The following is a 12500-nucleotide window of genomic DNA, read 5'->3' on the forward strand; positions in this document are numbered from 1 at the left end:
ATAAGACCAAAATAATTTTGCGATTAGACTTGTCTTAACTATTATTCCTCCTAGCGAATTGTAATTATGTTGTTTAAAATTTGTTATTCTATCATTTAAATTTATTTTATACTAATATTAGTAACAAAATGAGGCTAATTTTAATTATAGTAATTTTTGTTGAAGGGTTTTTTGTCTGATACACTTTGGTAGATTCAAAATTATTTCTATCTATCTTCTTTTTCTTTTCTTCCAGAGATACCCAGATATCGTTTTCAATATTTCATTTTATTTTAATTTCTCACAACAATTATCTACATATTCTGTGATATTCAATTTTTATATATTTTACTCGCTTTAGGTATGTAAGCCAAACTTACTACTAAATCAAATTCTATTGTTACGATAAAGAATAGATTTCGAACATTTGATAAGGATAATGTAGCGTGATTGGTACAGTTATGAATAATGCATCCGACACTTCATAATGAATAAGGCAGATTACATCTGAAAATGGTACACTTTTTGTCCCAACTTTTACATTAGAATATTGAAAACGTCACTTTTTTTTAATTTTAAGATAAATTTTTGAATTATAAATTACGGCTTGAAAATGCTATTTCCTTCATTCCAGAAGTAAATATTTATTTTTGCGAGGGGAACTTTTTATAGAAACGCCTATACAAACATATATATATATATATATATATATATATATATATATATATATATATATGTTTATAATGTATAAAACTATATTTGTATAGATACATATAATACTTATATATACAGTATATATATATATATATATATATATATATATATATATATATTTATATATATATATTATATATATATATTGTATAAATATATATATATGTATAGATACATATAATACTTGTATGTATGTATATATATATATATATATATATATATATATATATATATATATATATATATATATATATATATATTGCAGGGACCAAATTACCTTAGACAAACATTGGAAAAACACCATTTTTTCCTTATTTACCAAATGTATTTAAATCAGAAATATAGAGGTGGTGAAAATATGGACTTACGCATATACATTCTCTTGTATATAATACACCAGTAACTAAATATAATATTGATAATTATTTGTGAGTACTTCCTAGAGGTAAACAACGTCTTTTTGTAAGTAAAATTACTTAAAAATTATTTTCAAATTGGTGAATTCTTTTATTCATAAATAGTTGAAGGATTCGGTTCTTAATTTTATTTCCTTCTTTGATTTCAATTATATTAATTTGAAATAGTTATTTTAGTAGACTAAGCTTCAAAATTTTTATTTTTATTATTTAACAGCTGTGTCGACATCTTTATTTGTGAATAAAATTAAGATGTCTTTGCTTATCGAGCATATATATATATATATATATATATATATATATATATATATATATATATTTATATAGATAGATAGATGTATATATATATATAGATATATAGATATAGATATAGATATATAGATATATATATATATAGATAGATATAGATATATATAAATATATATATAGATATATATATATAGATATATATTAATATATATATATATATATATATATATATATATATATTTATATATATATAGATATAGATATAAATATAAATATATATATATAAATATGTATAGATATATATATATATATATATATATATATATATATATATATATATATATATATATATATATCAAACATATTTTGGTCGTGAATTACACTTTCCGGTAATTTTTTTGTAGCTTTACGGTGATAAATATTTAGTCATCTTGATAGAATTTTCTATATAATTTTTTCTGTTTTCGTGCGATGAAAGTGATTAATTAGCATTATCTTTATAGGCCATCTTAGGTTATAATATAAGAGAAGGCCATATTGAATGAACTAAGATTCGAGAAGAGGAAGAAATTTTTGCTTTTTATATTAATGTGGTGGAGGTGAATATTTTGAGCATTTTGCCAATCAACGATTTTCTTTGATTATGAATAACGAGTAAACTTTATCCATTAAATTTCAGAATTTTTTTTAATGATACAATTTTTCAATATATACTAGTGTGTATATACAGTATATATTTATATATATATATATATATATATATATATATATATATATATATATATAAATATATATATATATACATATATATTATATATATATATTTATATATATATATATATTTATATATATATATATATATATATATTTATATATATATATATATATATATATATATATATTTATATATATTTATATATATAGATATATATATATTCATATATATATGTGTGTATATATACATATACATATACATATATATATATATATATATATATATATATATATATATATATATATTTATATATATATATATATATATATATATATATATATATATATATTGGTAACGGAATACATAATATTCACATCACTTGAACAAGTCTGTATTATCGTATTTAAAAGTATTGAATTCATTTTGATTAAAGTGCTGGTTGAATTTGATTTATTTAAATGTCTCCAATTAACTGAATAACTAAAGTAAGTCGGACTTTCTCTCCTAACAAAATTCACAAAATTAAAATTCGCAAATTTTCTTTACAAGATTTAGAGAAATTAACGTAATGTATTTTATATCGTTTATTTTATGACTTTTACTTTCCTTTCGTTTTGAATAATACTAGAGAATTATTAACAGCCAATACATTTCTAAACTATATTCCAATAGGACTTAGATTTCTCGTTACAGTCATATCATAATAAGATTATAATTCAAGATCTTAACCTTATACTGTTAAAAATTTGCCGTAAAAACGGTGAAAATTATGGAATAAATGTTGCCTGACATTTACCGTTTTAAAAACGGATATACTGGCATAGACGAGTGTTATTACGGTCACCAACCCGTAGAAGATATTAACAAAGTAGGTTAAAAATTACGGTCGCTTGTATTTTACTGAAATACGGCTGAGAACAGAATTTTTTTACGGATAATTTCAGATTAGATTTACGGTTTTTTTAACGGTATATCATAATAAAGAATTTTGTGCATCATATTTCATATAATTCGCTTACTCGTCCATAGGATTTAGAAATGTTTTTACGATTTATATTTCATATTTTATTTTGTTTTGTATTTTATAGTTCATTGAAATGGAAGCAGAATCTGGTTTAAGTTGTATGTGGCATGGAATGAGCTATGTATATTTCACATAGGTATTCTAGTAATTATTATGAATTTTTTATTCAATGATAACAAATACGTAATTTCTTTCTTATGAATTTGTTAACTTTGATGTAAAACGAGCGATTTCGTTTCAAATTGGCGGCAAATATAGAAATTTATATTTCCTAATAAGAAAATTGATAGTTTATTTTTTTTTTCATCTCTGAATTCCCACCACAATCTTATTAATCACCTAGATATCTTTTGACTACAAATAAGTTAATAATTTTCCCCGATTAATTTCAGATTAAGTTAGTCGTATGTACAATTACCTACCTAAACAAACAATTTAAAAGAAAACTTAATGAAATTGATAGTTTATTTTCTTAATTATTTTTATTTTCGTCACTGAAATTCCCACGATTTTATTAATGTTTCGACTACAAATGATAATTTTTCCCCGATTAATTTCTGATTAAATTAATCGTATGTATCAATTATCAACCCAAACAAACGATTTAAAAAAAAAAAAAAGCTACGAAATTTAACTGTAAGGAAAGATAAGGAAATCATCCCTTGAAAAATCTGCACATCGAAGAAAGATTAATTTCAGTTTAAATTAATCGTATGTATCAATTATGTAACTATACAAACGATTTAAAAAAAAAAATCTTTAAAATCTAACTGTAAGGAAATATAAGGGAATCATCGCATGAAAAATCTACACGTCGAAGAAATGCCAAATCTTGGCCCACCATCTTACCTTTTGCAGCCTCTGGAAAGGCGAGAAGAGTTGAACTCACTACGGCAGCCAAGAGCGTGGCGGGCCACCGCCGCTGATGTCGGCCTATCGGCAGCTTCTTGTCCATCCTTAGAACGGCGCCCAAAAGACTCCTGCTGTCTTCCTTCATAGCGGAGGCTTCGCTATTTATGTTAGATCTTGTACCTCTGATTTCCCCCGTGTGCGAACACCTTTTTCTTTTCAATTTTCAGTTCCATCCGTTCAGTTCCATCGCGCTTTCTTTTGTTTTTGTTTTTTTTCCGGGTGTGAACCGTTTCAGTGGCTAAGCGTCCGATTCTCTATTATCTCCCCTTGTTTTTTTTTTTAATGCCTTCTATATATTAATCTACTTGCTAAGCATCCTCCATTGCATTTCAGAGTCTTGTTAAGCATTTAGCAATTCATCACGTATTTTTCATCATGGATATCGTTGGAATATTCCATAAATACTCGGAAATTGACATAGTCCTAATTTATACCTCATCCTAAGATTTTTGGAAGGGCCCTACACCCCACCATCTCGAAAACCATTAAGAGAAACGGTAAGTTTTTGTGCACTAACATTCCCTGGCTTTTAAAAAAAGATTTATAATACTGAAACTATCTAATTACATGATTGAATTATAATTCAGAGCTTGAAGTTTTTTTTAACGGTTGAGAATAGTTAAGCTGTCTCCTAAGAAAGGAAATAGTTACTATTGAGAAGCGTTCTACGGAAAGGGCAACGAGCCAACTGATCCGACTGGCCGCGCGAGCTAAACCACGTCCGTTCCCTTCTATGAGGTGACGACGACTGAGGGTTGAGAGAGATGCGCCGTTACATATGAGGAGGGATAGAGAAGGAGAGAGTGAGTGTATCTGTGAGAGAGAGAGAGAGAGAGAGAGAGAGAGAGAGAGAGAGAGAGAGAGAGAGAGAGTGTATGTGTTAGAGAGAGTGAGAGAGAAGCCTCAACATGCGCCAGATTTGTTAAAGAAAATATTCTGGCTTTGCAAATGGCCCAAGAGTGTTGCGGTGAATAAAAGAGACGTTACTGTTTCTTGGGAGGAATACCAATGACCCCTGACCTCACATGACCGAAATGCACCGAGTTGTGGATGGATCATCTTCTTTTCGTTTTCGTCTTATCCTTCCTCTTCTTCTTCTTCTTCTCGGTTTTAATCTTTTCCTTCTACTGACGAACATCGTATATTACTTTACTTACTTTACTTGAAGGGTTGATTTTCTGGTCGTATATAGCAGGGGAATCCTAATCTCTACAGGACCTTCACATTCATGACTTTTGCTAGCTATTCATCAGCTTATTTCTATCTATTTTCCCCACTTTTTATCATCAATCTTCTCTTGTGGAGGCCTGGTGGTAGCGTCCTTGCCTTGCGATTACCAGACTGGGGTTCGAGTCCCGCTCAAACTCGTTAATTCCTTCGAGTCCCGCTCAAACTCGTTAGTTCCTTTGCTCGCTGCAACCTCACTGTCCTTGTGTGAGTTAAGGATGGGGCGTTTGGGGGAGCCTATAGATCTAACTGCTGAGTCATCAGCATCCTTTGCCTGGCCCTCCTTGGTCCTAGCTTGGGTAGAGAGGGGGCTTGGTCAGTCCCTAGGGCATTGCCCTTCTAGATAAGGCAATATCACTATCCTTTGCCTCTGCCATTTATGAGCGGCCTTTAAACCTTTAAACTTTCCCTCCTTTCGTTTACACCTAAGTGTCGTCACTCCTTATTGGTGTACGAAATCGGAGGTTGATTAGGAGAGATTGGGCTCTTAGAGCGCGAAGGACAGTAGTCCACTTCACCTGTCATCCGCGACTCCCGTCTTAACGCAGGGAACGACCAACGTCGTTTCTGTCATAAACGGTTACCTTACCACTTTCATAACCCATTCCGTAGGAACTCCGAGGCATTTATTGGAATTATTGTTATTTTTATTTATTATTTTTGTGAGAATTATAGTTAATGTGATAATCATTTCATGCTATGCTAGTGTACGCGACCTGTCAAAAAAGGTGACTCCTTCTCCCCTCTACCAGAGGGACGGGAGAGCTTGGCATGACCGGAAAGGTATATATATATATATATATATATATATATATATATATATATATATATATATATATATATATGACTACTCCTCCTCCCCTCTACCAAAGGGACGGGAGAGCTGAGCGTGACCGGAAAGGTGCATATATATATATATATATATATATATATATATATATATATATATATATATATATATATATATATATATATCTCACCCTCTGGTTTTATAAGCTATTCTAAAGGCATATGTTCTGACGGTAACCCTCACTTAATTGTGGTCACCCCTCCAAGAACTTACCAGAGTCATTGCTTGTACGTCTCTTAGTTTCTCCCCAGATGTCTAATCTCTATTTATTCTTTTCTTATTCTATTCTAATACATCAAATTCATTTAGATACTTTGAAAGCATTCATAAATAATGTTAGAAAAAATACTTAATTACAAATTATCACCAGTTGATAGAAACGATCATTTTATTTCAACTCGACAATAAAAGTTGGTTTTCGTCAATGGGTTAATCATAGTTTACATAACAATTATCTATTGTTCGGGTAATAGCTTGATTGGTTATCATTTTTAATCTTTTTTGGTTTTCGTTCATTCGAAAATTTAATAAAAAGCAAAATAGTTTCTATGATCTATTTTATATCATTTATCGCTTTCCTTTCCATTCGTTTACATACTTTTTAGATTTTTATTTATTCATATTATCATTTTCTTAATTTCTTTATTTATATCACCCTGTCGTCCGTTATTGTTAGGTTTGTCAGTTGTGGTGGCCTTACTGATAACGTCCTTGCCTTCTGATTGCCAGACGGGGGTTCCAGCCCCGCTCAAACTCGTTAGTTCCTTTGGTCGCTGCAACCTCTCCATCCTTGTAAGCTAAGGATGGTAGTTTCGGGGAAGCCTGTTGGTCTATATGCTGAGTCACCAGCAGCCATTGCCTGATCCTCTTTGGTCATAGCTTGGGTGGTAGGGGCCTTGGGTGCTGATCATATGTTTATTTGATCAGTCTCTAGGGCATTGTCCTGCTTTCTGGGGCAATTTGTTAAAGGAATCAAGAGACCTGGTGTGGACCTATGAATGTCTACGCAACCGAAACATCGTCATTACTAAAGGTAGAAAAAAATATACATTTTTTTTTATCTACTTTATTTACTTGCATTGAATAAAAAAAAATCATGTTTAAAAACAATCCATCAAATTTTTCAAATTCTTATTCATAGCTGATTTCATGCTTCAACTTTGAGGAAGTTTATAAGCAATTGATATTTATAGGAGACTATACGCTCATTTCTATTACACATACTTTGACTCACTGACTTAAGACATAAAGGAAAAAAGTGAAGTCGCACGATTCACTTGTCCTAATTTCGTATATTTCATTATTTCATTCTTTTTTTTTTTATATTTAGAAGAAAACTGTTTAATTTCACCAACACATTGTTCTGTATCACTAGTTAAGTCTCTTATTCACACAGGTTCTTCTTTATTGTCCGGATGCCCGTGGTAGCTTCTTTTTTTTTTTTTTTTTTTTGAGTCCTTAATTGCTCTATCATCAATATTTATGATAACGAAGTGTTTTGCTATTCCTTAACCGAGAGATTATCAAGTTAATTTCTTTCAATTCTACTCATAAAACTATAAGCATTCATAAACGAGATTTAAAAAAAAAAAAAAAAAAAGTACATTGGTAAATTGTCCCCGCCTAATTGAGATGACTTTTTTTTTTTCGAACGCGACAATAAAAACTAGTTTTCATTAGCGGATCAATCATAGTTTGAAACAAAAACAAAAAACAAAAAAAAGCACTTAGCATAATAATTAACGATTGTTGTAGTAATTGTTCTCTCTCGTGATTGATATTTTTAACGGGGGTTGGGGGGGGGGGGGAGGAGTAGTGGGATCAGAAATTCCCTCCAACACCCAACTATTGTCTCCGAAATTCAAATATTTTTGGGGGGTTGGTGGTGGGGGGTTTGAGGGCAGGGTTTGGTGTGATTGTTGGGGGGGGGGGGGAGTAAGTGATGTGTTATGTGGAAATAAGTCCATAATTACTTGGCCCAGTCATGGCAAAATTGAAGAGGAACAAAATGGAGGTATTTATGGTCTCATGAATTCTGTGTACGTTAAAGTTCATTTAGTGTTTACATGTGGTTACCTGGGCTCCCGTGCGCTTATGCTTCGTTGTATGAAAGTACTTCTCTCAATGGAGATATAAATAGTATAAATAGTTTTACTTACGATCACTTATGGCTATTTCTATGCATGTGGGGTCATACAGGGTTATAGTTTTAGTGCAGAAAGTATGAGAATTAGAGACTTGTTGTTAGACAACGTAATGTGTTCGCACACCATGAGCAGTATCCTTCAATAAGTTCATTAATTTCATTCATTCAATTATTATGTTGGAAGGTTAGAATGTTCAAGGCTCAGCTAATCGAGAGGTTATTCATTTCATTCATTCGATTAGTATGATTCAAGGATAGAAGGTTCAAGGCTCAGCTAATCGAGAGGTTATTCATTTCATTCATTCGATTAGTATGATTCAACGATAGAAGGTTCAAGGCTCAGCTAATCGAGAGGTTATTCATTTCATTCATTCGATTAGTATGATTCAAGGATAGAAGGTTCAAGGCTCAGCTAATCGAGAGGTTATTCATTTCATTCATTCGATTAGTATGATTCAAGGATAGAAGGTTCAAGGCTCAGCTAATCGAGAGGTTATTCATTTCATTCATTCGATTAGTATGATTCAAGGATAGAAGGTTCAAGGCTCAGCTAATCGAGAGGTTATTCATTTCATTCATCCAACTGATATGTTTCAAGGTTAGAATGTTCGAGGGTCAGTTAATCGAGAGGTTATTCATTTAATTCATTCGACTAATATGTTTCAAGGTTAAAAGGTTCAAGGCTCAGCTAATCGAGAGGTTATTCATTTCATTCATCCAACTGATATGTTTCAAGGTTAGAATGTTCGAGGGTCAGTTAATCGAGAGGTTATTCATTTAATTCATTCGACTAATATGTTTCAAGGTTAAAAGGTTCAAGGCTCAGCTAGTCGAGAGGTTATTCATTTCATTCATTCGACTAATATGTTTCAAGGTTAAAAGGTTCAAGGCTCAACTAATCGAGAGGTTATTCATTTCATTCATTCGACTAATATGTTTCAGGGTTAAAAGGTTCAAGGCTCAGCTAATCGAGAGGTTATTCATTTCATTCATTCGACTAATATGTATCAAGGTTAAAAGGTTCAAGGCTCACCTAATCGAGAGGTTATTCAGTTCATTCATTCGACTAATATGTTTCAAGGTTAAAAGGTTCAAGGCTCACCTAATCGAGAGGTTATTCAGTTCATTCATTCGACTAATATGTTTCAAGGTTAAAAGGTTCAAGGCTCACCTAATCGAGAGGTTATTCATTCCATTCAGTCGATTAATGTATCAAGGATGGAAGATTCAAGGTTCAACTAATCGAATTATTTAAAAAAAAATTTCAAAGGGTCAACTCTTGAACCTTGCAACCAAAGGTTCGTAAACGGTATAAAGGTCATTGACGTGCAGAAGTGAAAGAGAGAAAAATTTTTATGTTAAATTTTTATTGAAATTAACAATCAGATAACTATACTCATGTGTATCTTCTGAGAACAATATTGATCACACAAGTTTCCGATCAGCAGAATATGTAATAGCATAGGCATATCTAGTAATGACTTTGTTTTTTACTATTGAAAATAAGAATTTTGATGTGGAATTCATAATCTAAAACATAACAGAACATTATCCTATCTGTTTCCTTATTTCTTATTCTCACTGGGCTATTTTCTCTGTTGGAGGCCTTGAGCTTATAGCAGCCTGCTTTTCTAAGTAGGGGTGCAGCATAGCTAGTAATAATGATAATAGTAATAATAATAATAATAATAATAGTAATAATAATAATAATAATTCTTTATTTCTGTTATTATTATTATTATTATTATTATTATTATTATTATTATTATTATTATTATTGTAATAATGATAATAATAATAATAATAATAATAATAATAATAATAATAATAATAATAATAATAACAGAATTAAAGATGAATAGATAAAGATATTTCAACAGGCGACAAAATTATCACCTGCATGAAGTACTGGGCCCTTTTTTCAATTTGCCGAAATGTATGTTGGAAAATACTCACATGATGTTCTGTAACAACCTGTTAAGCTACTTACTCACGCAGATTCCTCTGTATTGTCTGGAAACCATTACCATTCAATATCCACTTTTATTCTTCCCGTAACATAAGAAATTATTTCCATTTCCATACCTCTAGTTTGCATATCGGTGCCGCTAAAAAGAAACGACAGAAATTTTCTGTTGTATTTATAATTTTCAGTTTTGTTTTATGATGTTTTTATAGAGTAGATGTTATGGTAAGTTTTTTATTTTTAGATTCTAGTATGTTTATCATTTTCATTTTTGTTTTATGATGTTTTTATCGAATAGATATTATGGTAATATTTTTTTTAGATTCTAGTACGTTAGATACAATAAACTGATACAATTTTTGTTATATTGTAATCTTAGGTCATCATGACCATTTTTTTTTATATGTAGGCTCAAGTCAATCATGATTTTATAAAGCAAAATTAAAATTCTTGGCATGATTATTGATTGATTTAGTAATTACATGCGGGATGATTATACTTTGTATATGTGCGTAAACCAGAAAATCACCCAAAGACCAAACATTATCTGCGAAATTCACACTTATTTGTTCCCTTATTGTGGAGAATTAATCATGATTTCTCTTTAACTGCGATGAAGAATTGGAACTGCAATTATCATTATTCTTATACTAACAATAACGACACTGACTATTATTATTATTATTATTATTATTATTATTATTATTATTATTATTATTATTATTACCACTGCCAACGAAGTTGGAAGGAGGTTATGTTTTACACCCGGTTTGTGTGTGTGTGTTTGTGAACAGCTTCCTGACCACAATTTTAATCGTAGAGTAATGAAACTTGTAGAGATTACCTGTTATGTAAAAAGCTGGAAATAGTTAAATTTTGGAAGGTCAAGGTCAAGGTCAAGCAAAATGTCCAAATTACCTAATGAGCCATAAGTTTAGACATCGTTGTCACAGAGACTTCAAACTTGGTTCATATTTGAATGTATAAAACTCTCGCTAATTAATACATGTTAAGGTCAAAGGTCAAGGTCGAGAAATATAAGCGGCCGCGGCGGAGGTCTGCGTTCTACTGAGTGCGCCTCTAGTTAATATTGATACGAGAACGTATTTGTGTTTCATACAAGCAAACCCTTACACGAGAATTCAAAACTGGACCACGTGTACTCAAAAGAGAGTCAAAAGGAGCAGTAATGAAATGTAAATCATTGCGAACATTTTGAAGTACCGCCATTTTCAGAATACGAAACAAGAGGCAGCCCATTAACATTGAAGCAAGTCGAGCATAAACAATTAGACTGTTGAAACATTTAGCAGGAAATGCAAGCTAGGAAAAAAAATATGATGTACCATGAAGCCTTTCCATCTCTGTAAATAATTCACCTGAGATTTAAGTGTTTATGGCAGGTCTGTGCAAGAGGGGGCTGTTTTTGTGGTATTATTATTATTATTATTATTATTATTATTATTATTATTATTATTATTATTATTATCATTATTATTATTATTATTATTATTATTATTATTATAATTTACACAAAAATTTCGAAATCGTAAAATTATATTAAAGGATTTATAATTATTAATATTATTATTATTATTATTATTATTATTATTATTATTATTGTCGTTCTAATTGTGTGTATAATCTCATCAATCTCACGATGTTCAGTGTCATTATAATTATCATGAATATTTTGAAAATATCATTCATATTTTCTTCTCACGTTGCTTTTCATGATTTCTCAGTAAAGGTTGGCTCTAAAGATAAAGGTCACTTCTATTCCATGACATCACCACCTTCCTATACATACTCAGAAGTTTCATCAGCAGCACTTGAAACGTGTTTTTTTTTTTCTTTTTTTTCACCAAATTGTGCTCCATTCTTTCCTAATGAACAGACTACCTCAAACCGAGAAATCTTTTTAAAAGGTTTGAAGGCCACTCGTGAATGGCAGAGGCAAGGCACAGTGACATTTCCCTATCAAGCAGGACAGTGTCCTAGAGACTGACCATATATACATATGATCAGCGCCCGAGCCCCCTTTCCACCAAAGCTAGGACAAAGGAGGGCCAGGCAATGGCTGCTGATGACTCAGCAGATAGACCCATAGGCTCCCCCAAACCCCCCATCCTTAGGTCACAAGTTTGGTGAGGTTGCAGCGACCAAAGAAACAAACGAGTTTGAGCAGGACTCGAACCCCAGTCTGGGACGTTACTACATCGGTCACCACAATACCAAGATTAATTCTTCTACCATATTTTCGTCTGATTCTGACATTTCTTGCCCTTTCAACGCTCTTCGC

General features: G+C 31.1%; 1 protein-coding gene across 1 annotated transcript in view; it reads right to left on the reverse strand.

The window, feature by feature from the left end:
- The window catches only part of LOC137640702 (lachesin-like), a 309319-nt gene extending 304584 nt beyond the window's left edge, over positions 1-4735 (reverse strand). The window contains exon 1 of the mRNA XM_068373195.1: positions 3947-4735. Within this exon, the coding sequence (XP_068229296.1) occupies positions 3947-4094 (148 nt within the window). The 5' untranslated portion in view covers positions 4095-4735. The remainder of the gene's footprint in view (positions 1-3946) is intronic.
- Between the last annotated feature and the right edge of the window lie 7765 nt (positions 4736-12500).

The sequence above is a fragment of the Palaemon carinicauda genome, chromosome 5 (genome assembly GCF_036898095.1).
Source record: "Palaemon carinicauda isolate YSFRI2023 chromosome 5, ASM3689809v2, whole genome shotgun sequence".
In the NCBI taxonomy this organism is placed as follows: domain Eukaryota; kingdom Metazoa; phylum Arthropoda; class Malacostraca; order Decapoda; family Palaemonidae; genus Palaemon; species Palaemon carinicauda.